General features: G+C 43.0%; 2 protein-coding genes across 2 annotated transcripts in view; both read right to left on the bottom strand.

The window, feature by feature from the left end:
• dync1h1 (dynein, cytoplasmic 1, heavy chain 1) overlaps positions 1–21,609 on the bottom strand; it is a 37,518-nt gene extending 15,909 nt beyond the window's left edge. Inside the window, exons 1-49 of the mRNA XM_088314498.1 lie at positions 21,256–21,609; positions 19,938–20,025; positions 19,523–19,696; positions 19,190–19,445; positions 18,892–19,078; positions 18,386–18,657; positions 17,561–17,788; positions 16,022–16,675; positions 15,441–15,863; positions 15,182–15,361; positions 14,837–14,986; positions 14,607–14,753; positions 14,377–14,517; positions 14,120–14,296; positions 13,933–14,043; positions 13,719–13,838; positions 13,403–13,642; positions 13,169–13,324; positions 12,980–13,093; positions 12,770–12,880; positions 12,477–12,686; positions 12,256–12,402; positions 12,004–12,170; positions 11,750–11,923; positions 9,767–10,121; positions 9,416–9,610; positions 8,428–8,710; positions 8,251–8,351; positions 7,879–8,038; positions 7,544–7,784; positions 7,293–7,476; positions 6,733–6,945; positions 6,062–6,300; positions 5,732–5,888; positions 5,432–5,656; positions 5,120–5,350; positions 4,616–4,756; positions 4,315–4,548; positions 3,729–3,935; positions 3,512–3,633; positions 2,049–2,214; positions 1,786–1,949; positions 1,542–1,671; positions 1,323–1,456; positions 1,142–1,256; positions 907–1,068; positions 621–835; positions 341–545; positions 10–183 (exon numbers count right to left, since the gene is read on the bottom strand). Of these exons, the coding sequence (XP_088170624.1) occupies positions 10–183; positions 341–545; positions 621–835; positions 907–1,068; positions 1,142–1,256; positions 1,323–1,456; positions 1,542–1,671; positions 1,786–1,949; positions 2,049–2,214; positions 3,512–3,633; positions 3,729–3,935; positions 4,315–4,548; positions 4,616–4,756; positions 5,120–5,350; positions 5,432–5,656; positions 5,732–5,888; positions 6,062–6,300; positions 6,733–6,945; positions 7,293–7,476; positions 7,544–7,784; positions 7,879–8,038; positions 8,251–8,351; positions 8,428–8,710; positions 9,416–9,610; positions 9,767–10,121; positions 11,750–11,923; positions 12,004–12,170; positions 12,256–12,402; positions 12,477–12,686; positions 12,770–12,880; positions 12,980–13,093; positions 13,169–13,324; positions 13,403–13,642; positions 13,719–13,838; positions 13,933–14,043; positions 14,120–14,296; positions 14,377–14,517; positions 14,607–14,753; positions 14,837–14,986; positions 15,182–15,361; positions 15,441–15,863; positions 16,022–16,675; positions 17,561–17,788; positions 18,386–18,657; positions 18,892–19,078; positions 19,190–19,445; positions 19,523–19,696; positions 19,938–20,025; positions 21,256–21,505 (9,630 nt within the window). The 5' untranslated portion in view covers positions 21,506–21,609. The remainder of the gene's footprint in view (positions 1–9; positions 184–340; positions 546–620; positions 836–906; positions 1,069–1,141; positions 1,257–1,322; positions 1,457–1,541; positions 1,672–1,785; positions 1,950–2,048; positions 2,215–3,511; positions 3,634–3,728; positions 3,936–4,314; positions 4,549–4,615; positions 4,757–5,119; positions 5,351–5,431; positions 5,657–5,731; positions 5,889–6,061; positions 6,301–6,732; positions 6,946–7,292; positions 7,477–7,543; positions 7,785–7,878; positions 8,039–8,250; positions 8,352–8,427; positions 8,711–9,415; positions 9,611–9,766; positions 10,122–11,749; positions 11,924–12,003; positions 12,171–12,255; positions 12,403–12,476; positions 12,687–12,769; positions 12,881–12,979; positions 13,094–13,168; positions 13,325–13,402; positions 13,643–13,718; positions 13,839–13,932; positions 14,044–14,119; positions 14,297–14,376; positions 14,518–14,606; positions 14,754–14,836; positions 14,987–15,181; positions 15,362–15,440; positions 15,864–16,021; positions 16,676–17,560; positions 17,789–18,385; positions 18,658–18,891; positions 19,079–19,189; positions 19,446–19,522; positions 19,697–19,937; positions 20,026–21,255) is intronic.
• A 370-nt stretch (positions 21,610–21,979) lies between these two features.
• On the bottom strand, positions 21,980–26,464 carry tmem30b (transmembrane protein 30B). The gene is made up of 8 exons (XM_088314489.1): positions 26,368–26,464; positions 25,905–26,103; positions 25,495–25,602; positions 25,220–25,327; positions 24,968–25,058; positions 24,738–24,875; positions 24,137–24,343; positions 21,980–22,687 (listed from the first exon to the last, which is right to left on the bottom strand). The coding sequence occupies exons 2-8, from the start codon at positions 26,091–26,093 to the stop codon at positions 22,509–22,511; spliced, it is 1,020 nt and encodes a 339-aa protein (XP_088170615.1). The 5' UTR covers positions 26,094–26,103; positions 26,368–26,464; the 3' UTR covers positions 21,980–22,508.
• Between the last annotated feature and the right edge of the window lie 244 nt (positions 26,465–26,708).

Genomic DNA, 26,708 nt, shown 5'->3' with positions numbered 1-26,708 from the left:
ACTTTATACCTGGTCGACCGTTTCCTTGATCTTGCGGAGACCGACGTTGAGGTGCATCTGCTGCTCCTCCAGTTCGCTGCGCTTCTCATTGAACAAGTTGGCATACTGGTTGATGAAGTCCAAGTAGTGGCGAGGAGTGATGGCCATGGTGTGACCACCTCGCTTAGCTAGACGGTTGTTAGCCTGGAAACAAGTGTTGACTTTTATTGATATGCTTCTTAGCAGAAGCTTTTTTTCGCTAACGTTAATTGAGCAAACTAGCCAACCACTTCTTTCCATTGTTAAGAACCTCACGAGTCGATTCAATTTGGATTCTTCGATAAATTCAGAAGACGTTTACCTGATGAAGTGTCTGGTGTACGAATACGCAGCCATTGACGATAGCCTCCCTGTGAGACGGCGGCTGGGGCAGTTTGTCATAGACTGTGGGCATGTAGTCTGGCACCTTGTAGTTGGGCTTCTCCAGGTCCATTTTGCAGGTGAACTCTTTGCCCACCTGGTAAAGAGCCTCAGTGGACCAGTCCCCAAACCAGTTGAGCACACACCTTCAGCAAATAGTCGTCATTTAACAAATGTGTCTCTCTCGCAGGTATAGCCTTGATCATTTGGAATCCGCTTACCTGTTGAAGAGAGCTGGCGATGTGGCAGCCCTGTCCTTCAGGCCCTCCGATGAGGGGTTCATGGTGAAAACAACGTGGAGGTTCCTTATAACCTGGCTGGTAAACCACTTGTACAGCTCCTCGTGGGTGTCCAGCATCAGCCCCTCCTTCTGTGCGCCTTCCTTACACTGCGTCATCAGGGTGGCATACTCATCGCCTTCAAACAAACCAGGAACCTGTGGATTTCATCCCGTTAGGGAATCTTGAATGGAACTCGACAGCGGTGCAAGTTGATGAGGCACGTTACCTCTCCGTTGGCAAGCAAGGTGTTCATTCTCTCAAGGAAGCCAGAATCCAGAACATTGGACTCATCCATGATAAAAGCGATCTTTTCATTCTTGCAACCGGAGCGACGCAGCACAGTACGCAGATCCTCATCAAAATCCTCGCCGGTGTATTTCCTGTGGACCTGAAATCACATAAAAAGAACACAATTATAGTAGTAAGGCTGCTGGAAAACGTAGAAATTCTGCCGTACCAACCTTAATTTGATAAACACTAAGTCCGTTCATCCAGGCGACAAAGCGAGACAAAGTTGTTTTTCCTGCTCCGCTCACACCAATCAACAGGAGATGACCCTGCGGCTGGCGGAAAATTCTAGAAGAGGATATTTACATTTGAGATTTCCTCATTTAAATAATATACCTCGTATCGCTTGCTCACCGATCAATTCTCAGAACATGGTCCAACACCTCATTGAACAGTACAAGCGGGACGTCCAGCTCCTCTTCGTAGAAGACCTTAAGACGGGCCTTCACATAGTCCCGCAGCTCCTCCTGCTCCACTGGGATATAGTCCTACATTGAAACAAAAGACAATTATTTCTAGAGATTTTGCTTATCGTTCCATGTTCAACCCCGGGGTGCAATTGTGCGAGTTTACCTTTGAGAGCCAGTTGCTGTAGAGGATGGGTCTGTTGAGCGCCTTCTCCTTGTCGATGTTGGGGAAATGTTTGAGCGCAACTACGTCAATATTTTCATCTGTCCACCTTCTCTCTTCATCACCGACCAGCCTAGAAACAAATGAGCGGCATAGCAACCACAATTAAAAGATGACAACGGTCCAAAACTGACTAAAGGAGAAGAACACGAGTGCTAAAGTTACGATAACGTCAGATTGTGCTAACCTATCCTGGAAGAGGCGGAGCGCCTCATGAGCCCATATGCGGATAAGTCCCTCCACTGGGAGGGTCTCAAGTGGTCGCAAGGCCTCAAAGATACCCCTCACCCAGCGGGTCATCTCTCTGGGAGAGTAGATATAGTGAGGTTGAGTATCCTGGGTGAAACGCTCCTGAAATCAAACAAATGAAAAGGAGAACATTTTTAGTCACTTTTATGTGATGGAAAGTCTATTTGTGGTTAAGCGGGTGTCCGTTATTTACTGGCTTACCTGAGACATGGTGTAGAACTCGACCATGGCAGCGGTAAGAGGTTCTGCATAGGTTCGGAGAGAGGGGATGAGGCGCAGCATGGCGCGGTTGAAAGTGCCATAAATCTGAGTGAGAGAGGCCGGGCCAGGGTAGTCCACGTACACCACAGGAACGTGACGAAGGAACCTTTGAAAAGGACACACATGAAAAATTGCACATGAATTGAAAACAACAAGCAAATTCATGAATTGGGCCACATGTACATGTAAGTACCCGACTGCTGATATTAGGCCTTTTCAAAATAATAATAAACTGCCTGAGTTTAGCCGACTAAATGGCAATATAAACTTACGGAACCCAAAAAAAAAACAAAAAAAAAACTAAATATAAATTTGTTTCGTAGGTATGGACAGGAATCAATGAAAATGCATGGCTGATAGAACGTTATTCTGTGCGAATTACATCCTTCCATTACGTCCATTGAAATGTGATGTCTCTCAGTATATACACAGAATGATTTAAGGTTTAGATTCATACTTAATATGCATTATTAACTTTAAAATTGGCTTCCTTTTCAGGTGAACACTCTCTTTGTACATCATATATTTCTAATGCGAGAAAGGTGTCTCTGTTTTATATTTTTAATCGTGCTGTCAAGTGATTAATTTTTTTAACTAATTAATCATCCCAAAAAATTCCATGATTAATCATGATTAATCACATTTTTCAACTACTATTTTTTGCGAAGCTCATAACAGATATTTACTTGAATAATATCTTGGAATTGACGCAAAATCACCAAATATGAAGTATATTTAGTTCAAAGACTGTTCTAATAGCTTTCTTGGATTCTTGAATCCGATCTAAATGGAGACATCTTTGCAGACATTTATTTTCAAAACATTTCTCAAAACTGCCCACAAGCGCCACACTCCAGCAGTGTTGGTTTGCAAGGCCCAGTGATAACTTAAACACAGTGTTTTGTTCTGAGACGTGCTAAAGACAGCTAATATGGCACAATATTTGCAAAGTATGCAAATTAATTTTGAAGTAAATCAAACTGAGTTAACTGAGTTAAAATATTTAATATTTTTGGATTAATCACCTGTGTTAATGCTTTAATTTTGACAGCCCTAATTTTCAAGTCATCACTTCATAAAAAATAATGGAGTAGAAAAATAATGATGCAATGTTAAATGTCAAATGTATTTGACATGCTTCGCCAGGAATTTTACTCCTCATGTAACATGTACTGCATGCATTTATGACCGCAACAATGTGGTGGATGTATGATATAAATATATTTATATTACTATTTATTATTTATTGTACTTACTTTTATTTTAAATAATTGAGCAATTAATTATTTATCAGATTTTTTTCCAGCAATATAACAGAATGTTCAACTAAAAAAATTTTTCAAAAATAAATAAAAACACCATCGGTGGTGCCACTGTACCACAAACACGCTCATGATTCCTACCTGTGTGTGAGGGGCTTTCTGCCTGGATCAGTGGGAGGATTACAAGCGCCCACAAACTGGATCCTCTCTAGTTTGACCCAAGTCTGGTCCGAGGTGCGGTAGAAACCACCATGTTCCACCATCTGTACAGATCAACATAACACCACGGGGTGTTAACATAGCGATGGATAAGAAAACCTACTGCTGAGTCGCCTAGTTTGTAAACAGCATTTCATACCTGTCTGAGGAAGGAGATGACTCGCTGTGTGCCATACTTGTCCATATCGGGAAGATTGATCTCGTCACAGAACAACACCAACCACTTGCCGAGCTGCACGGGAGCAAGGACCACCCCGTTTGGAGTACGACGGTACTCGCAGTAGTGGTCAAAGGTCTTGAGCAGCAGTTCTGGGGTGGTGGCACTGGAGAAGTTCAGACCAACAACCTGGCAAAATGAACAAAAGAATATGCTTACTTTACATTTTATGGAAAATCTATTTGCACGACAGACCTATTCGTAGCACTGTGTTGTCCTTATCCCTTACGGATAATGATGGTTCATAGTTGCACTTAACAAGATGCCGCTAAGCATTTTTTTGGTCTAAGCTCCCCCCTTCACTTCAGTATAGGTCCTTGGCCACAAATGCCACAAGATGTTGCCAAAAATATTTTCCTTTATACTAAATATGTCATTGGTCCCAACACAAAACAGCAAATTGGTTATTTACTTTTATTTTTTGAGCAACAAATTCAGCCGATTGGCGAGTTCATGACATTTGAACGGCAAAAATGCAGGTGTTCACTGTATTGGTATTGTCTCTCACCTCCATATCAGGCAATGCTCTGAGGGCGCTGAACAGTGTCATGGTCTTCCCAGAGCCAGGGGGTCCACACAGCACCAGCGGTTTGTGCTCGGCAAGCCAGGTGTACAGCAAAGCCTCATGGCGAACAGTGTCCAAGGTGGGAACAACCACATCCGGCGAGGCCACCTTGTGAGTTTCTACCTCAATCTGAGGCACCTTACCCTGCCAAGACTGCCACTCGCCGGTGATAGAAACCTGATCAGAAAAAAAACATGGGAGTAACACCGAAAAGGATTTTCTATGTCATCTATTGAGTCTCTACCTCATAGTCAATGATGGGAATGTTGGGAGCGGTTGGGAGGGGCACAGTGGTAATGCGACGGATATATTCCCCAAGCTCAGCTCTCATCTTGAGCCGTCCGTCGCCGGAGAACGACCACAGAATGGCGTAGATCAGATACCTCTGTAGATGAACATTAACAAAAATTAAGAAGATTTTCATATGGTTGGAAAGGCTGAATTTTCACTGCTGGTCTAAGTTTATTATTGTGGTTGATCGTTCATTGCAGATTTTTAGGCAACTAAGGGTTTTAAAGTATGTAGGCAAGTCCGAAAGAAAACTTGCATGCTTTCAGTGTGACATTTGAAGAGGCCTGATTCTGCTGTAGCCAATATCAAACAATGACAATTGAAAGCAAGATTTTTTTTTTTAAAAAGACAAATAATTGAAAAATAAATAATTGTTTTGTTGTTTGTTTTGAAGCATACGGTGCAAATTCAGTCTTAAGACTCACAGTTTAAAACCATATTCAATTAGATGGCTAACCTGCATGTATCTCTCAAGCTGATCAATGGGCATCGGGAAGTCGGGGTGATTGTTGTTGTAGAGCGCCACGTTGCGGCAAGCCTGGTGCAGCATGGAACACAGAGAACCTAAGCAGCGCAGGCGGGTGAAGTCCATGATGTGCTCCATTTTTGAGGCGTGCTCCAAGGCCTTGATGACCAGGCCAGTGGAGGTGAAGTATGGCTGAAGGATGGTGGCGGCATCACGCTGAATCTAATGGGTCACAGATTAACGGGGTGGTCAGAGAAGAGGTTTTATCATACAGTGGACACGTCTCATTGAGCATGGCAATACCTGCAACATCGGCGAAGCAGTCTCTTCTTCATCATCTGTGCCCATCCTATTTCGCTGAGCCTCGTCCTCTCCCTCGTCCAACGGGATGCTGCGAAAGCGTGCCAGGAAGTTGTTGAAGATCATGTCCGTGCTGAGCACATCCTCGCTGAACCACACCATACCACAGCGGGAGACTGTAGCCAGGGTGGCGTACTTCAGGTCCTGGACCTCAAACATAACCCGCACCTTGAAAGAAGCGGAGAATCGTTCAAATCATATTCGTCAGGAGGAGAAGATAAAGACAAGAGGAGGCGATGTTACATTTGGCGGCAAGCTGAGACGTTCTCCATTGGGCAGCGTGAGCAGCTTATTGTCGTCCAAGACGGAGTTAAGGTTTTCAACCCACTCAGGGTCGACGTCGCCGTCAAAGATGATCCATTGGCGCTTCTGCAGTTCACCTCTCACGTTGTCAATGATCCTGGATTTTGAAAAAAAAGACGTTCCAAACCACTCAGGTTGAAATGCCACTCAAAAAGAAGAAAGGTGAGGAAACCCGCTTGAAAGGGAGAAGGAAGACCACCCGTAATTTACATTTACATGCTAAATTCCTACAAGGCAACCTAAGCAAACATTTTATAAGCAGACACTCACTTCCTGAGGATGTGCGTGAACAAGCCGTCGGTCCATTCGCGGGTGTTGGGGTCCAGGGTTCCATACAGGTGGTCCTTGCTGATGGCTTTGGGGTCAATGATGTGAGCCACCCCCTCAATGCCCTCCAGCCTCTCCAGAGCTTTGAGGAGCACCCTCCACGCCATGGTCTTTCCACTCCCTGATGGTCCCACCATCATGAGACCGTGGTTGATTTGTGTGATCTGGTACAGTTGCAGCACCTGAAAAGATTTTTGAAGGACACATTTTCAGAAGACAAAACAGGAGCTTGGAAGCACGCCCGATGTAGTTTCATGTAGCGATGGAATAGCTGAATTGTTGATGTATTAGAAGGAGATATTAATAAAGTGTTGTGGTACAAGGGCTCCCTCCAGTGGTGTACAAAAGAGTTGCTGAATTAAATGTTCAAACTGCGTTTTTTTTTTCTTTCTTTCTTTTTTAATAAATGGAACACAGTTCATTTGTTAAGTCCACTTTTGCATTTAATCTTTTAGAATCTTTTAATTACAGAGTTAATGTTCAAATGCTCCATACCTTTAGAGTGTCTTACAATTATATGAAATAAATTATAAATAAAACCTCTGCAAACTAATGTTTATCCGTCACACATCAAAGGGTCATACCGGATGTAGTTTGCCGTTCTTTTCGCTTACCTTCTCCACCCACATGCTGCCCACGTCGTCACCGTCGCCGTAGGTGAGGTACATCTCCTTACAGACCTTCTTCAGCTCGTCCCTCAGCGCAGTCATCTCACCGCGCATGTACTGCACGCCAGGGAAGACGTCGGACAGCAGGCTGAACAGGAGAGGGATGTCCTCGGCCACCAGCTTGGGCACCATTGTCTCACACACGCTTTGAATCAGAATCTATTGCAACAAAAAGAAATGGCAGAATGATGTCAGATCTGGGTTCATAGGTGATGCCTTTATTACTTCCTGTTTGAATTTTTGGTGCCATATCCCCAAAAAGCTGTTTTGAATTCACATTAAACTTAAAGGTGTGATATTAAATTTTCACACATCTCTTTGAAATTTATGATGACTTGAGCAAGAACTGGGCAAAACTTCACGAGGAAATTATTGATGACAATATGTGATGATTTTTTTGGGGTCCATGTATATTCTAGCACTTTTGAGCTCAGTGTTTCTTGTTTTGGGAAAGTCATACCCAAATACAAAAAAACAAACAAAACCAAAAATAAGGTTGCCCTCACCTCTTGCTCAGGAAGATTCTCTGCAATCTCATTCTCATCAACAACTTCCCCGCGTTCCAGCTTCTCCCTTTTGATCTTCTGGATGCGTTCGCGCTTCACGTTACCAGCGCTTATCAGTACGCTCTTGAGAGCTCGCAGGCCAAAATCATAGTGACTCTGGGATGACAGCTGCTCGTCACACAGCCTGAAATGACAGAGAAAAATCAGTAACCAAGTTCACTGGAAAGCAATTTGAAAAGATTTGTCCTTACTTGAAGAAGGGTACGATCTTCTTGGCGAGGATCTCGGCTGTGCGGAAGCCTTGAGAGTAGAGCATGACCTGGGCGATGAGCTGGCGGTCCGGCTTGGTCATAGCCAAGCTGCGGAAGAGCTTCTTCAAATTGTCGGGCAGGTTGGATCGGCCTGCGTAGCCAGGATTCATGGTGATGAAGATGGCCATGTCCGGGCTCACCTTCACCTGCTTGTTTAGGAGCTCGGTGGTGACAGGCACACCTGAAAGGATGACAATAGATGTACTTTATACTGATCCCGCTTTCAAGCAGTTTTCCACATCCCTCTTTGTCACTGATTTTGGATGTTTACATACTTCTGTCTCTGTTGGGGTTGCTGTGTTCCCTTAAGGCCACTTGGATGTATTGGACTTGCTGAGAGACAGCAGACAGCATTCTCTCCTCCAGACGATTAAACTCGTCAAAACAGCCCCAAGCGCCCACCTGACACAGTCCTACGAAGATACGACCCATGGCCTAAAAGGAAGGAGGGAAAACAAAAAAGGTACAGATTATGCAACATATACGAAAATAAAATAACGTTCAAATGTTATATGTTCAAACTGCGCATCTTACAGTGAATCAAATATTTTGAGAACCGCACAATAAATTTATCACATACACTTCAGTCTTATTTAACCTTGAAGTACTTTACAAACTGAGGAAAAAAAAAAAATCGCGCGGCAAACCTGGAAGTCAAAAGTCTCATCACAGTTGAAGACCAAGACAAAGCGACCAAGCTGGTGACCCAAAGCTTTCACAGACTCAGTCTTTCCTGTGCCAGCAGGACCTAGAAGAATACGGATTTAATAACCGCAATCAGTTGAATCAACAAATGCTTCGCAGCAATCAAGACGCAAACATACCGAACGGCGACCCTCCGAGGCGAGCCTCCAGAGCTTGAGTCATGGTCAAGTAGCAGCGGTCGGTCAGCGGCGTCTGGACGAGCTTATCCTGGACGCCCAAGTATTCAAAGCCGTAGTTGAACTTGGCGTTGGCCATCTGGATGGAGAGCTGCTGCAGCACGTCCGTCTGCTTCGGGTCGAAGTAGAAACGCATTTGACTGAGCCACTCGAAGGACTTGGGGTTGTCTATCTTGTTCTTGATCAGAGTCCTGGTCACGTCACGTTGGTGCACCAGCTCGGTGATCTGATTGGAGGACAGAAAAAAAAAAAGGCATGACAATTCTAGTACATTGGTACTTAGACTTATGAGTTGAATTTGTGCAGTGAACTCCATTGAAATATTAATCTGTTCCAGTATCCTAAAAAAAGAGCCATTTTTCATAGCAGAAAAGGCGATATTTTGTATTAAAATATAACAAAAGAAAGTGTAAGAAATAACATGGGTTTCATTAATGCCGTAGTTTCCGGCTTATAAGGCACACCCGTATACAAGTGGCTTCTAACACGGCAACAACTTTGCTGATTAAAACAGAACAGACCCAAGAGGAAAAAAAATAAATAAATAAAATAAATAAATATTTATTTTGCGTATTTTCTGAACTACAGAGCGCCCCGACCAGTGAAAGAAAAATCCACAGAAAAGCTGCACCAATGTATTAGCCGCACAATTTAAAATCTAGGAAAAAAGTTGCAGAAAAAGTCAGAAAGATACGGTAATTGATGTACTTAACGAAAGCCAAACTTCACAACAGTGAGTTTGTTGAACTATTCATCCTTTTCTTATTCCTGGTAATTTGCCGGTTACTTTAACTTTTTACTACTCGAAGCTGCCTCTCTATTAAGAACTCATGTGTCCCTCAAGAGATTCAACTCACGCAAGTGAAAAATAACTCCACTGTGATAATCAATAAATAACCAAATCAAAGAGATCTTTTCTTTCGCCCCTGACCAAATGTTCTAGTTTCCTCCTTCGAAGCGGCGGTTGCTCCATCAGCACAGTGTCAGCGAGCACGTTGAGCGTGGCCTCCACGTTTGACAGCACGCCCTGAATGGGGCTCATGTCCCCGCCGCCGGAGACTGTGGTCAAGGCAGATTCGATGTTTTCGGACCAGGCAATTTGGGTGGACAGCACCACTAGCTGGGCCTGTGGAGAACAAACACAAAGACAATAAGAACAAATCAATCAATCTTCCAATTTAGACTACTTACATTCATAAAATTCTAATTATGATGTGTTAAGTATTTTTTAAGATCCCCAAAAAGGGAACTATGGGAACCCCAAATCTTCATGGACACCAACCTGATATCGATCGATCCAGTTGATGTACTGGTTCAAGTCGACAGCGGTGCCCTTGTTGAAGCCCGTGACCTCTGTGACGGACTCCGCTAGGAGTTTGGCCAGCGTCACCCTCATCTCCTTCTCCACTAAAGTGAGCCACTCGTTTATCTTTGGGTGCTCCGTGATGGAGACGGGCGTCTTGTAGACGACTTCCTCGCCCTCGCGGGACGATATGCCCAGCACCTCTGTGTTGTCGTCATTGAGCAAGATGCTGGAAACGCCGGCGAACATCTTTTTGAAATGCTTCTGCAGTTTGGCCACGTTCTTGCTGTTGCCGATGATCTCCAGCAGGTCCTCGTCTCCCACAAAGTAGAATCTGGAATGAGCAGTTTCAAAGAGATGTTACGTGATAGGTTTGAAATAATTCATAGGTGTGTTGATAAAATTTCTTTAACAAGTTTAGCAACTTTTGTGGTGCAATTGGAGACTCCAACCCTCTGCATCCAGACTGAAAAAAACCGGGCAAGTCAATATGATGCGGGATACTTGCAGTCCCTCGACAATGTGGCGGGCCTAGCAGCCTGGCCCGATAACTAAAAATGTATTTCGTTGTTCAATTTGACACTCATCTGTTGGGATACAACATTTGAGACGGCCATTATAATGTTTCTTTGATTGTGTGAGTAAATACAGTAGAGTCATGAAGAAATTTAGGGCAAAATCAAATGCAGTACTGGGCTGCAACCAGCAGAGGTGCTGTTGACTCAGTCTTAACTAGTTTGCGATTTGGGATTTTAGGTTCCCTCATCACCGAATCAGTTCAAGCCTACGCAATCGTCTTAATGCAATATGCTGCACCACAGCTAACATCAAGCGTTGTAGAGCAAGCAAGGTTAGTTTGTCTCACTAACTGACTGAAAGGGGAGAAGAAATATCAGTGGCGACACTCGTACTGTTCAATCAGATTTCCCGATCTCCGAGTTGTTTTCATGTCACTGCGCCAATGCAAAGCCACTGAACAACCGGTTGAATTCATTTTACAAAAGTAGTCGAGTGCCAAAATGTGCCAGTGTTTCTCTTGACATAGGCCCGCACACAAGAGAAGCACAATGCATTGTTCTGAGTGTTGTTTTTAGCATTAGCATTCTGCTTCTTCTTGAATTTTTTTTACAAGTGACAACAGTTTGAAAGAGTGTTTATGACACCTAAAGGATCTAAGAGGAACTGCAACAAGAGTTCAAACTCAAGTCATCTATATGGCAGGCATGGGCAAACTATGGCCCGGGGGCCACATGCGGCCAGTTAAATGTTTTAATCCGGTCCGCCAAACTTGAAAAAAATTAAATGAATAAACCTTGTTAATGTTTTATTTTCTAACTACTGTGTTTTTTCAAAGACATATATATTGTTGTAATGCTTTTGTTCACTTTCATTTAAAATTAAATTTATTTATTTTTTCTCCGATGACGTGAGGTTACCAAAACACTCCATCCATCTGCTCCTGGTCAGGCCCCTCTCTGAAATTTCAGAACCCATTGTGGCCCGCCCAATCAAAAGGTTTGCCCACCCTTGCTATATGGTAGGACTGCGACCTTGTTTTTTTACCCTCAGCATGTACAATTTAAGAATATCATCTGGTTGAGTTCATGCCAGTGCAAATGTTTTAAAACTACGCCCATTGTTATTTGTCAGTCTGGTGTATGCGTAAGTAATATCACTCAATACCTAGAATATGAGCCTCTTTTATTTAAGGCATTAATGCTGCAACTAAGAAAGAACCGCATCTTGAACTAATCAATGTTGTGTGGCCAGAATTGATGGATGAGGATGCCAGGCAGGACATTAAACTGTGGCTGTCACAAGGAAAGAGGGGAAGAGGGTAGCCCCGCCCCCCACAATTTGAGCTGGTTGGATTAAATAACCTTTTCCTCTTTTTTAAAAATCAAGTCCCACAACTAATTTAAAACAAAAACAAAAACAAAAACAACAATGAATTGAGTTTACCTTGGAAATGATGATCTTTCCCTCTCCAAGTACTCTCCCAGGGCCTTCTGGATTTTTCCAAGAAGGTCAGCCAGCCTCTCCAAGGACCTCTGCACTCCTTGGATGTTCAGCACATCCATCACCAGCGGAGACTTGGTCACTTTTTTCATCAGAGCCAAGAACTCAGTGCTGATACTGTAAAATAAATTATTTGGAGTCAGATTACATTGCAGTTGTTGGCTGCAAGGAGGGGATGAAGGTGGTTCTTCATTAACCTCTGGAATCGCTGCGTTTCCACGGGCAGCAGATGTTTGATATCGGCGCTGCCCGTGAAGATGCCCTCCAGGTAAACCCAACGACGTTGGACATCGATCCAGACATCAAACAGAGCCATAATGCGATTCAGTTTGTCCTCCCAACTCAGAGCATCTTCCTCAAAAACCTGAAAAAAAAAAGACAAGCACATTATGAATGCAGTTTTCCAGGTAATAATTACAAGCCATCATAACTTTTGATTTAACATTCACCTTGTAGTACGGCGACAACTTCATTGCAGACACACTGTTGATGTGCTCTTTGACTTTGTTAAAGAGGTCATCCCATCCTCTGATCAGTCGACATTTATTCTGGTAATTAACCAAGTCCAGTTCGTAGGAATTCCACACCTCGCGGATCTGCGGACCAGCCAAGACTTATTAGCAAGCCAAACACGACAAATCTAAATGGAATGAACCTGATGTGAGCTCACCTGTTTGAGGAACTCCTCCAAAGCCATTTCTCCTTGAGCCACCAGGAGCACGTCTTTCACAACCATCTCGTTCTTCTGCAGATCCACGTCCCAGATCTGACCCAGGGTCAGTTCCGACAGCACCCAGTTGACATGCAGACGTTTCATCAGCTGCTTCCAGTGACGGTCCTTCAGAGCCTCCGACTTCAGCTCGATCACCAACATGTTTACCTGTTAAAAGCAACAAAACAAGGCTTACATTTGGATTGAATTTCTAAATCAGTGTAAATTGAGAGTAAAAGAACCGCCTTGACCTTCAGATATCCCTTAAGCAGCCTTTGGACAAACTCATAGGAAGCATACTGTCTAAGCCTTGCTTGGAAGTTCTTCAGCTGGTTCAGAAGAGCGTCTAGGTTTTGACGAAGCTATAAATATACACACAAAAAAAAACCAAAAACCGGGCATGTAAATACCAGAATATTTGAAAAATAAATAGAACAGGACTTTCTATGTCAGTTTGCTACCTTGCGAGGTTGAACAGACACCCACGGCTGCTCCTTCATCTGGTCAATCTGCTCCCACACCTTGGAAAGCTCGGACCACACCTCCTTCAGGTCATGCAACTCCTCCAGTGCTACCTACAATTTGGAAAGAACAATTTAGTTGGTCGGCGCTAAGAGAAATGAGGTCCTTAAAGGAATTTTGGGTCTTACCTGAACCCGCTCCTCACTGCCGCTTAGCAGGCCGGTGTCAGTGAGCTCCAGGGCCTCTTTGGCACGGGCACACTTCTCTCTTTCAACCTTCAGCCGACCGAAGTTGCCTTCATAGATGGTTAGAGACTGAAGAGCCTCCTCGGGGCGTAGGTTACCCTGGTGGACATTATTAAAGCGTTACGTTGGCTGTTCTTTCAAAGTTGGCTTTGAACCGAAGGCCCAATTTCATCTTACAGCAACTGGTTTGGTCTTCTCCCAGTCGTTGAGCAGATCAGTGGTGCGGTTTTCTACGGCTTTGTCCTCCTGGACGATCTTCATCTGCAGGTTGGCCACCTGTTGCTGGATCGCCGTATCTTTGCGCTTCATGATGTCACTGAAGGCGCCCCATTCGCCCTCAATGTTGTCGATGTACAGCCACGATGGAGGGAACTGGAATCTTTGTTTTTCCAGCAACCGCTGCCCATTACGGAACAACTAAGAAAGAGAATCCCAATTGAAATCAGCCCTCGTCACACAGTTATGACAAAAATGTGTTAGACTGTACACTCACGTCCACATTTTTCTCAAATTGCTTGATTTTGCGCTTCAGAGTCTGGACATATGTGATGAAGTTGACAGCGTCCGACGTGCTCGCCGTGTCCACGGAATGTTGTTCCAGGTCTTGACGGGACTAAAATGAAATGAAATAAAAAAAAATGTAATATTGGTCATATAAAATCGGTCTTTGTGACGCACCTCCAAAAAGGGCTGTGGTCATAGTTTACCTTGGAGATTTGGGCATGGAAGTCTTGCATGTTCTGACCCAACATCTGGCCAAATTTGCTGAGGACCTCTTTGTGCCATGAGTCATACTTCAAATTCACCTTAGACTGCACCTGTAAAGAATTAAGAAAAAACATTTCAGCAAGATATATTGCATATATATTTCTGAAAACAAAAAGTTGTCCTTACTTTCCCATAGTCAATGACCGCCGGTCCAAACTCTTTTCGTGTCTCTGCATTATCAAAGGTTCCACGGGCTTTGCGGATCTGGACAAGAAGGGCCTGCCACTTTGTGAGGTCCTCACCCAGACGGTTGTAGATGTTCTCAGCCTGCATGTCCCACAAGCACTGGTACTGCAGCCACACCTGGAGGGAGACGAGGACAATCGAAAAAGTGAATAAAGGTTGTCGGACGTCACTTGTAAATCCGGCTGAACAATATTTACCTTGACATACTGCTCCACCTCACCGACTAGGTCTTCCACTGCATTGTAGGCCTCCTCCAAGGCTGCAGGCCCGTCTGGCATCCTGGTCAGAGCGTTGCGGTAAAATTTCTCCTCCTCTGATAACTCGTAGTGGACCCCAACCTAGTGAAGAGTTATTAAAGTAATTAATAATGTAGAATCTTGGCTTGCCTCAGTGGCGTTATAAAGCTATGGACTATTTTGTTCCCTACCTGGTATCTTTGGCTCTGGATCCTGGGAAGCGAAAGGATGACCATCTTCCAAGAGAACATCTCTTGGTAGAGCTTGTAGCGACAGTCTTCAATGGGCGGATTCAGGTAGATCACCTGGTTGGTGATCCTGAGCTCATGGATAACATTCTACAGAAAGAAATGTTTTTTTTTTTTTGGTTTATTTGTTTTAATGGCAATGTTCACTAAATTTGATTGTCTATGATGTCCACCTTGATCTTTGGCTCGCCTCCTGGTTTATGGCTCACTTGAGGAGCCTCCGTGTCCATGTCAACGTCGGCTTTGTCCTCCACTTGGCCGCGTAGCACCTGGGTCCAGGCCTTAAGTCCGGCCTGGAGACGTACTCCCAGGATACGTTCAATCTAAACAAAATCAATTCAGGAGTTTGTATATTCTCCATGTAATTAAATGGATTTTGTCCAGGTACTACGACTACAAAAAAAAATGGATGAATAAGAATTATGTTCTGCATGACATTGACTTTTGAGGATGAATTTTAAATTGTACCACTTTTGGGGCTGTGGTGGTTCCGGTGCAAATTCATGGCACCAACCTACCTCAATGTCGAGCTTGTTGACCCAGATGGGCAAGTTGGAGTAGGAGTGCAAGTTGAGGTCGTCCACAGCTTTTTGGATCCGATTGAGAATTTCCGAGAAGGTCTTGTGATCGAACATGCAAGTATCCAGGGAGCGGACCTCCAGATCGATTTTCTCCTCAATCAGCAAAAGGTCATCCACCTGGAAAGACCACAAGATAAGCTCAGCACACATCAGTCTGGCTTTCATAAATTTTTGAGGACATCTTTTCCACACTGACCTTCTCCTGAAAGTTGAAGACGGTCTCAGCCAGCCTCTGAACATAAGGATGCACCTTGTAGTACTCCCACACCAGAGTAATCCCCTCAGTAATGAGTGCCTGGACCTCTTTCTTCAGACCGGCCACTAGAAGGCAGATGGACGACCTCTCCTCCACCTTTTCACAAGTACGCTCGTAGGTGCGCACGCTTTCGATCAGAGAGATGGCGAACGGGTAGTGCTGGTTGGCGTGGTGGGCCTTGCTGACGATGCCCATCGGCACACGGAAGCTCAGCCACTTGAGGTTGCGCACTTCTTTGGACAGGGTGATGATCTCCGGGAGGAAGTTGACTTTGAGTTTGAGCATGTTTCCGGTGCGACCTCGGGCACGAGTGCTCTCGATGGTGAAGATGCGGCCGGACACTCCAAGGTTTCGCTGCTGCACCTGGTATGGGGGGTGGGGTGAGAAGAAAAAAAAAATTCTATCTTCAGACAAAGACGAATGAGTAAAGGCTACATTCAAATTTTGCTCGCAGCTTTAAGACTACATACTCCCGCTTTATGCGACTTGATTTTCTCCAATAAAGAGCAACATTTTAGTACCTTGCGTGCCCAGTCGTCAAAAATCTCTTGAGTGTTGAGCTTGGCTCTGAAGCTATCTCCATCCTGCTTCAGCTTGAGCCCCTCCACATGATTCTCCCAGCCCTTGCCGAGAACATCCTCAACTCTCTTCATGTATGCCGTCAGTTGCCGGTCGATCTGCTTGGCCCAGATGATGGATCCCGACACGGGAGGCAGGTCTCGCACGTGGCTCATCTTGCATGCCTGGCTCTGCGGGTACTGCACCTTGAACTTGTCGTGCAGCGACTCGATGTCATCCTTCACGCGCTGAATGAGCTGCGTCTGGTACTCGCGGATGGCGCCGCGGATGTGCGGACGCACGAAGAGCGCGTTAAAGCGGGAGAAGATGCGGAACATCTCGTTGGCGTTCTTGGCCGTGCCCAGCTGGTCGCGCAGGCGGGCGGTGATGCGGGTCTCCACGCGGTCGATGCGCTCGTCGTATCGTTTCATTGCGGCTTCCCAGGCTTCCATGCCCTCCTTGGACACATCCAGGCCATCCACCTCTTTGACGTTCTCGTAGGCCAGGTTGACCTCCTCGATGGCGTTGGCGTCGGCTGCGTCGAAGAGAACTCCGGCTACCTTCATGTCCTGAGGCTCCACTGTCTCTCCCGGGGCATGTTGCGGTACTGCGGAGACCTGGAGATGCACACATATACAAAGTTGTGATTAGCTAATTCAATGATAAATGTAAAATAATAGCACTATAAAATGAAGAGTGAAAAAATAATCAATTGCAAAAGAGAGGTCGTTTCACTCCAAGATTTTCTTTCGGGACCCAAAGTGGAAATATTTAAAACTTGAGATGAGATTCACAAAAGTTGATACAAGAGTCAGTGTTGTCAAGTTGATCATCTTGTCAAATGTACAATAATTTTTAGACAGTTTAGTTTTAGGGTTTTTTTTTTCCTTCATTGATTGTGGAATTCAATTTGATATGGTCCAGTGACTTGAAACATATTCTAAATTTGGGAGAAAAAAACAAACAAAACAAAATAACCCCACAAAACTACATTTAAAACACACAGTTCTTACTTAATTTGGATGTTGATTTTATTTATTTTTTTTACAACTTATTTAAAAAAGAAAAAAAATACAAAATATTGAAAGGGGAGCCCTAGACTCTCTAAATACAACTTGATAAGTATCCAAAGACAATGAATTGTGACTTTATTAAATACTTGATTTGTTGACAAAATTGCAATCTTGACAAAAATTCCAGTGCCTCGGAGCATAAACAAATTTAAACAGTTGTAAAAAATACTTTGTTTGAAGTAAAAAAATATGTACACAACTCCTTAATTAAAAGGTTGAAAAAAAAAGATAATAAAATGAAAGCATTGAATGCTTGAAACTCACGGCGGAATTTTCACTTTAATGTTTTCATTAGAAGGACAAATCACCACCAATAAAAATATATTGAAAACTGCAACCAGCAATGCCCAACCAAAAAAAAACACAGTCTCGTAGTAGAAAGTTAACAATCATGAGGACAACTTACTAGATAGCAGACAGAAAGCTCACCTGAGGCCTCAGCACGCGGACAATGACGGCTCTCAGCTGCTCATGCTGTCTTCTGAAGCGCCTCATGTGATCCAGGCGCGACTGAAGCTTCTTGTGAGCAGGGCTGAGGCGCCATACCATCTTCAGGTTCTCTTCTCGCTTCCTCTTCGCGATGTCCCTCAGGAGCACCTGGAGTTTTTCATACTCATCCTCCCAGGTCTGGAACACCTCGAAGCAGGCCACCATCACCTGGAGCAGAAGAATATACGGTGAAATCCCGAATACTGGCCACTAGGCATATCTATTTTTTATAGCGCTCCGGCCAAAGCAACAAAAGCAGTCTTTGGCGCCCTCTTGTGGAATATTGGTGCGGTTGGCAGTGCTGGACGAAATCTCGAGCACAACCAAAGTGAAACTGAAAATACGTTTGCCTTCCAGCTAGTATTGGCCGATCTAGTCTGCGTGGCCAACATTTTCCATTGAGGGTAAGACATTAATTTAATGACCTGTACTGTTTGTGCAAAAGTAAGAGAGCTGATATTTGTTTGCCAGTTTTTGGATAGTATGTCTTCTGCTATCAATATTCTTTGCCAATTAATCTGTGGGTGATGTTACAGACAACAGAAAATAAATCAATCTAAAAGAAATACCAGGGACCATTTTAAGTATTTTGCTTCCATCCTATGGCTTGTAAACTCAATTAGAAATTCAATTAAAAACATATTAACATATTTTCACTACGCACGGCAGTACTAGGTTCCGGTGAAATTCCCCCCTAACCCGCCTTATTTGAGAAAGTATATATGAGAACAAAGAGGTGACTCTCCACTTAAATGCAACACATACCTTTTCAAATTCCTCGTAGGCGACGGGCATGAGTTTTCTGGTGCCCAACACCTTCAAAAGCTGTGAGCTCAAATCCCTGGAGATGGCCTCGACCAGACGGAGTGCTCTCTGACTGGGGTACTTGGTGTTCCTGATCTTCTTCAGGTGGGTGAAAATGGCCATCAGAGCCTGGCGGATCTTGTCCAGCTCCGAGGCGGAGAGCAGGTCATTAAGCGGGAAGTCTTTCATTAGAGGGTTGTAGTCATTGACAGTTTCCACAGCGTGTTTCAGACCTGGGAAGAAAGGACAAATGTATTGATTAATAGAGTCAAGGTACGTAAAAAAAAAAAAAATAAATAAATAAATAATAAATAAATTAATTAATATATTTCCCTCTATTAAATTAATCTTGTTTTTAAAAATATGTTTTGCCAGTTTAAAGCACTATGGATTTGTCTTATATATGAACGTGCCCCACAAATAAACTGAGCTTGTAAAGTGGGAAATGTCAAACATGCTGAACTCACCAGTATCTGTATCAAAACTGACAGTCGCGTGGAAACGTTTGCCATGCTTGAGGATGTCCAGGGTGAGCATAACCTCTGGGCTCTCGCGCTTCTCCTGGATCCTGTTGAGGGCCCGCTCCAGGTTGAGCCAGAAACTGATCTCCTGAAGGGCCGTGCCAGATGCCGGGTCGCGGTCCAGCTTTGTTACCTGGAGGGCGATGGAAGGGGAATAGGAATGAGGCGAGCTCAGAGAACTCATTCTGAGTATGGGTGTGATATACCCCCTTGTACATTAATAAAAAAAAAAAAAATGTCTTACTTTCTGAATCTCCCTGATCCAGCGGTTGACTCCAGACTGCAGTTGGTTCAAGAAAGTGGGGTCCTCCACTTTATCCCCAAAGTCTGTGACTTTGGGCTTCTCGCCGCGCTCGTAGCACTGCTTGGCGATGTTTGTGATGATGGGGTGGATGAGCAGACTAATCTCAGGGATCTCGATGTTCTGCTGCAAGTGCAGGAGGCCCATCTCCAGCTCGGCGATCTTTTTCTCCACGGAAGGCAACATTTTGTCCCCGTCTCTGTACGAGAATGAAAGCATTAGTGTTGCACACGTTCAAGGGAGCGTCAGCCAATGGAATCATCTAAAATCATTTACCTGTCCGCCTTTCCAGACTCACGGATGTACGACTTGAAGAAGGGAGCAACAGCGTTGCTGATGAACGAGTGGAGAGTCTCGTAGGGTGAATCCTCGCTCAGCGTCAGGACGCGGACTTGGGTCGATATGGGTTTGTCGGCATCAATGACGCCCGTCCTCTTGATAAGAGCCAAACTGCAGGAGGGAGGTAAGTTTGCGTGTATTAAATAAAGTATTTCCAAAGACACAATGTTTCCAGGAGAATTGATGTAAATAAACATTTACTGTTCTTGTCTTAATTGCATGATGTTTGTGAGTCTGGTTATTTTAACCACATGCCACACTTGCAGTCCTATTTGTGGGAAATGCTATAAAAAGCTAATTTTGTTACTTGCACACCAAAATAAATAGAAAGGCCTTTTCAATGCGGGTTTACCTGTTGGACTTGAGCCCATAGTGTATGTCGATGCTGATGTTGTAAGTGATGCACTCCTTCTCTTCCTCTCCTTCGTCGCCAACATCCTCTGGGAAAAGATTACATTATCGATTGTCAGAAGTTGCATCATTCGTATTAGGACACCATCAATAACCTTTTATTCTGAGGCTCAAGACCACCAAGCCGGAAGAAAATTGAACATAATGTGTTCATTCATTCATGCCCCTGACTCACATGATAAAGCACCAAAGCAGCATGACTCTCAAAAGTTAGAAGGATACTAATCTTTTCATTAATATTTAGTACAGTAGGTTGCTTGTATGTTTGAAAGGTGCATTTAAATGGATGATGTGCAGATAAATCGTGTTTATGGATGCAGATTCATTGCTGACACGCCCAATATGGAGCAGCGTTTTAAATTCGGAATCAATGAGCTCGACAAAACTGTTGACTCATTGTTGTTCTTTACACACTTGAAATTGACCAAATAGCTCAAATTAACCCATGGCCTCAAATATCGTTTCTGGCGAATGTATCATGTCTTGTGCCAGGCTAATAACCACAGCTTGTGATATTCAGAAATTAATCTGAGACAACACATGCAGGGAAGGTGGATTTCTTTCAGTCAACATTACTTCATCTGTTTGCTTATATTTTGCTCATCGAGGACACGTCAGTTCAGTCTTTACTGCAGTCATAATTTCGCTTGTAGCGATTTTTTTTTCATCGAGTATGTGCATTGCACAAGTAAAGAATGAGGGTGCGCTGTTTTTTTTTTTGTTGTACCACATTTGAGTCTTTGATTTTTTTTAACGATAACCTCCAGCAGCTGAATCTGTATTTTTACCAGAGTATTTTCTGACACAAGTAATTGTACTTCTACTCGATTAAAGCGTGAGAGTACTTTTGCAACCTCTTGAGAAAATTGTGCAGGTGAATCGTTTTCATTGATGCGGAGTGCGGACTGATTGCAATGGTTTGCATTCATAATGAATGAGCTGCATAATGTACGAAAGCATGTCTGCGCCATCACCATACAAATCCAAATAGATTTTTTTACCCATTAAATTTGTATTACCACCGAAATATTACGTGTCAAATACTCAACGTCTTAAATTCAATTCTAGATGGTACGGAGATATATTTTCAAATCGACGATTCGTTGTTCGTCACAAAGATGGAAACTTCGGGAAAAAGATGAACTTGAGCGTAAACTGTGAGTGCGAGTTCTAGAGAACAACAGAACTATGCAAACCGATCCACTGTCTGTAGCCAGGCTAGCTGGGTTAGCCGCCCAACAATGACGAAGAGATTTTACCTTTAAGCGCGCTTCTCTCCACCAAGATCGTATGGACTTGAGGGTCCGCCAGGAATTTCCGCATCTGCTCCACGGTGCTCTTCTCCTCCAGGGATGTTTCCAGAGAGGCCGGGGCCTCGCCGCCATCTTCCAGGAGCAGCGGGACGAGTTTGCGAATGTGCTTCTGGAGCACCGAGGCGTCCGCCACCGTGTGAACGGCCGACACCTCCATGGATCCGCTATTGTCTTCGCCTCCGCCTGCGTCGGACATCCTGCGCAGCGGTCTGCGACCACCGGTAAACACCGAACGACGAACAAAAGAAAGTCGACTGGCTTCAGCGGATTTTGTTTCTGGTCACAACTGGGTGCCGCTGTCAAATCGCACCACGTCGGACGTCAGATTTATTTGAGCGATGGATTGTGGTACTTGTGGTTCAAAGAGGGAAGCTCTCCGTAGAAGCTAGCCCGTTAAAACTTCATTACCCAGAATGCAGTGGACAGACGCTGATTATATCCGTGACACATATGACCACTAGGGGGAAGAAGGGAGATGTCGTTTTTGTTGTGAGAACTGCGTATCTGTCATTCACAGATTCAATTATTTTTAATTATCGCATATTTTTTCCTTAAAATTTATGAAATTCCTAATTTTACCTGTCATTAAAAAAATCTGTGACGAATAAAGATTCGATTTTAAAAATCCATCGTCCAACTTTTTAAAACGCATTCATTAAAAGGTTCAAGCTTCAGACAACATTTGCATTGTTTTATTGCATAAATATTAACATGAAGCAAAACACAAAGGAAAACAATGATAAGAAGCTATACAGTCCTGAGTAAAAATTCTATTCCCTGTAGTTACATTATCATTGCACTGTGATAAATGTTCATGTGCTGATGTAACTGGGTAAATATGAGTATTTGGTTGTTCATTTAAAATAAGGATCCTATAAGAGACAAACCTTGAGACAAAAACCCAGTCGAGTAGAGAATTTAGATTAAGTGAATATACTACATTTAAATGAAATTTCTCTCTTTGTTCAACTCTGCTTTCATCAATTGAATCACTGCAGCAGATGCATCAGAGAGTAAACATATAACCGGTCGCACTGACTAAATGTCATTGATATGATTTTGGCCTTCAGTAATGAGCTTTTAGGAATTTCCTAAACTTTCCCTCATGCACAGCCAAATCTTTATGTCTCCACTATCAAATGTCCAATTATTTATAATATGCATTTGAAAAATTGTTAACTGTCAACAACAGGCCTGCCTCATTCCTCCTCGGGGAACTTGAATTTGGCGTAGACGATGAGCATGACCACTGACATGACGACGCATAGCGTGCCGATCACCAGGTAGGCAATACCCAGGAACTCGTTCTTGCCTCCCATCCATGACACGTTGCTGAACACCACCTTCTTTCTGCCGTTGAAGCTTATCACGGGATAGTCTGGGAGGAGGATGAGGGTTAACGAAATAAAACAGTTGGACACAAAATTACACGTTTCTTTTCACAGCTCAGAGATTACAGTGGAAAATGAGCTGACATCCGAGTTGTATTTCAAATCAAAAATAAATGTTTCCAATGCGAAAAAATTGGAAACACAGTAGAGTAGAATGGTACCTGGAAATACTGTCAAACTAAATGTGAAACAAAGTGAATTACATGTTTTGTATTTCAATGAAGCACATAGCTATGACTTAGGAAAGTTTGTCTATCTTAATTCTAAAAACAACACGAAACACCACTGATGTTGTGATGTTAATATTACAACTTCTTGCAGTGGTAGTGGAAGTACTATTTTTCTTCATTTACGTCCGCAGGACTGTATTATAGTGCCTCCTGCTGGCCATGGTGGGTACATCAGAAAGAACAGAAATAAATTGGATTGCAAAATGTAATCATGATGGGCAACTTGTTAAATTGTTTACATTACATTTAATTATGTCGTTACTCTATATTTGTAAAAGTAAAATATTATGGAATGCTATTTTTGTTGATCAAAAAAACTCTTTGAATTTTTTTTTTTGTCTGGAATGGATTAATCTCAGTCCTATACAATACAATACAACTTTTTTATATACGTAATGGGAAAATATGTTTTGGGTTACGAAAATGGTCATGGAACAATTTCAACTTGTATATCAAGGCACCACTAAGAACAAATAGAACCTATAACAGTATACTTTTTTTATGTATCATTTAACTTTTTATCGGCCGTACAGCTACAATAAAAGTATAATAAAACTAAAATAAAGTAAAAATACTGCGCATAGGAAGATAATTCCATAACAATACTATATTATGGGAATTGATAAGGGTTGTGTACTGTCTAAAAAAGTGTGTATGCAATTGTTATTTTATTGCTCAAATCTTAGTGAAGGCAGCACGGTGCAAGAGTATTTAGCAACGCCGCATCACAGTTTTTAAGTTCAAGGTTCAGATCAGTGCTCCATTAGTATAAATCGATTTTCTCCAGGTACTAAGGCTCCCATTTTGGGGGCATCAACTTGGAGGTTGCACTTAATTACTTTTCCTATTTACATTTAAAAAAAAAAAAACATTAAAAAAACCCAAACAAACAACACCCACGCCGTCGCTGCACTCATGAATGTGTAAAAACTGAGCCTTGTTCAACCTGTCAAACAGGTTAAGCTGACCCGCTTGATAAAAGAGGACACTTCTGTGTTCTCTTCAAAGTATCCAAATGTACAAAGAGCATGATGCTAAACCCAATCTGCATATGAATTTAATTCAACTACCGTACTGTACTTATGAGGAAAAAAGATCAGTATTATACTGTAGTCTACGTATCACTTGTGTTCTGTTTTTAGGATCTTAATCCTTACCATGCATCATTTACCAACAATTCCAAATCTGTGACATGGACAAGGATACTGTAGGTGATATTCAGAGAGTAATTTCCTGCAGGCAGGCCTTTGGCGTAGTCCCCCTCTGTGATCCGCCGGTACAGTTTGCGGAAATCCGGCAGTGCGGCCCTTCGCATCCACACCAGGAAGTCCTGGTTGATGAAGCCGTTGTTGGCAGGGTCCGAGGGGTCCAGCTCATAAACCGGTCTGGGCCAATACAGCGGCTTCACTGTCCCTGTAAGTCAATTATGGAGGGGGGGGGGATCTGTTTGCATCCAACCATTTTCTTCAGTTCTTGACCTCTTCAAGGTTTTTAACTCTAATTAACATTGTTAACTGTCAAATAAGTGAAAAATATATGTTAAACACTCTTTTTACTTAAATAAAATTGAATAATAATCTAATCTAAACATAATGCGGCAGATTACATCTCATTTTTAAACCATGAAAAAAGAAGTTACTCATTGAAAAACTTTAAAACTTCAGTTAAAAAAAATCCAACACGACAAAAACACATCTGAGTTCCGGGGTTCAACTGTAACGTATAAATTTGAATTAGCATTAAAGTAAATCTAAAAAAAAAAAAAAAAAAAAAAAGCCAAGACACAGCAGGTCACCAATGGACTAACCATTGAACGCGTTCCTTAGAGGTGTGACAGTGGGGTTTCTGAATTTGATGTTGTAATCGGTCCACCAAGCGATCCCTTTCCCATCCAAGGGCACCTCCTTCTGCTGGCCGTTCACAATCTGAAACAGCCTGAATGTGTCTTCCGGGATCCAAAAACAAACATGAATAAATAAGAGATCTCTTGACACAGAGAAGGGAAACAAAAAGGAGATCAGGATGAAGCGCACGCACCGTTAAACATGCTGTTTGCTACTGAGCCACACGGCACAATCGGTCGGTCGCTGCTGTCATATCGATAGGGCACGCATTGATCGTAGGGTTCCTTCAGAATAGACCAGAAAAAGAAACAAATGCTTACTAGAAATGATCACATTTCGTAATTATCAACTAATGATAAATAAGAACACAAGGGAATCAAAAAGTCTTTGCCATGCAAGAAACCGCGCACCAATTTAATTTCTACCTGGCAGTGTTTAAGCTCACCTTGAAGTAAGACAAGTCTCCGTAAAGCTGGCCATCATCTCTGGAGACGCCGTACCTTCTGTAATTCTGGAAGTAGTTGGACAAACCGTAATAAAAGAACACTGGCCCCTGTCAGAGACAAAACACATAAAAAATAAATAAGTAATAAATAAATAAATATTATAATTACAAAAAACAGGACCCATTAAATGATGGAAAACGTTTTTTTTTTGTTTTTTTTTTACACATCACAAAAACTTTTAAACAGCGGGCTACCATATAATAGTGTACGGTACCTCAAAAAGGCTGTTGATGGAGAACTGTAGCGTACAAACACAGTCCCTCACGTCGGGATCCGAACACCTAAAGCATGGCGAGTTCTGCTCCACGCCGGTGTAGTCGAGCTGGAAGAAACAGAGATAACAAACAAAAGCCTAATGCTTAAATATTGATGAGTCACCATTGTACCACACTACTCACATCACACCCTCGAAAGGTCAAGATTGTGGTATTATTTTCAAAGCCCCGGATGCCTAAATGAAGACTGGAACAGTCATTTCATGGTGCTATATTGAAAGCACTTTAGATGGAATTGACATAAATCACCGACTATGAGTTTCATTACATTTACACCAAACTAAGGAAGCAAAGTGGACAAAAGGGCCCAACATTGAGCCCAGGAGGTTCAAAATGGAGACTCTTGTACCTCAAGTACTTGGATGCTGCGTGAGGTGATCAAGAGGGCAACGCCGATGCCGATGAAGGCCAGACCGATGAGGACAAACCCGGGGATGACAATGCCAGCTGAGAGCATGGGCTGCCAGGCTGGGAGTCTCTGTTGTGTGAAGGCAGTGTTGTCGGGCCGGTTGGCCAACTCATTCTCCTCCTTTACCATTCTCTAGGATCTGTGGAGCAAAATGAAAATCATATTTCTGTCCAGATTTTAAACCAAGTGTGTCGAGATGTTGTCTTAACTTAATCAAGTCAACTTTTGATTTTGACAGGTATTGTTTTATTTACTTTATAAGTGTTACGAGACTATAGAACTGCCATACGTCTACTTCCTGTAACACAACCAAACAATAGCCGGATCCCAAGTTGATTAAATCGCACAGACAATCAAAAGCTTCGGAGGAATATCTACGTTGACAAATGTAGCGGTTACTTACAGAAAGACGACTCAAATAGCGAAATAAAAACCTCGACGTGCTGCACCGAGAGACTCACCTTTACCTGTCTTCTTTCTTCACGTCTTCAGCCCCGCCTGTTGTTTTCCTCGTTATGACGTCAGACACGGTGTCCATTGAGCAGACCTGAGATCAGTATGGTTGTAAAACAAAAACAAATGGCAAAATCTAATTATTGGCTTTCCCAAATAATTGCATCTGAAACGAGAAAGCTCACAAAACATGCTTTTCAATTGTATTTCCATTCATGGTATTTGGCATGTTTGTTTGTTTTGTTTAGGGGGTTTGTTAATTTCTTTATATATGTACTTTATTTGTTTTTC

Source organism: Idiotropiscis lumnitzeri, chromosome 1, assembly GCF_059441095.1.
Source record: "Idiotropiscis lumnitzeri isolate Australia: NSW breed Sydney's pygmy pipehorse chromosome 1, RoL_Ilum_1.0, whole genome shotgun sequence".
Lineage (NCBI taxonomy): Eukaryota > Metazoa > Chordata > Actinopteri > Syngnathiformes > Syngnathidae > Idiotropiscis > Idiotropiscis lumnitzeri.
The sequence above is the reverse complement of the archived record's forward strand: the minus strand, read 5'-3'. Positions and strand labels throughout refer to the sequence as shown.

What these genes read in the sequence shown, in the direction of transcription:
- tmem30b (XM_088314489.1), bottom strand. Translation starts at nt 26,093, where the DNA reads ATGGTAAAGGAGGAGAATGAGTTGGCCAACCGGCCCGACAACACTGCC. An exon ending in GCAGCATCCAAGTACTTGAG is followed by an intron (nt 25,603 to 25,904) that starts GTACAAGAGTCT and finishes TGTTTCTTCCAG; the next exon opens with CTCGACTACACCGGCGTGGA. An exon ending in CTCTCTGAATATCACCTACA is followed by an intron (nt 22,688 to 24,136) that starts GTATCCTTGTCC and finishes TCCTCCTCCCAG; the next exon opens with ACTATCCCGTGATAAGCTTC.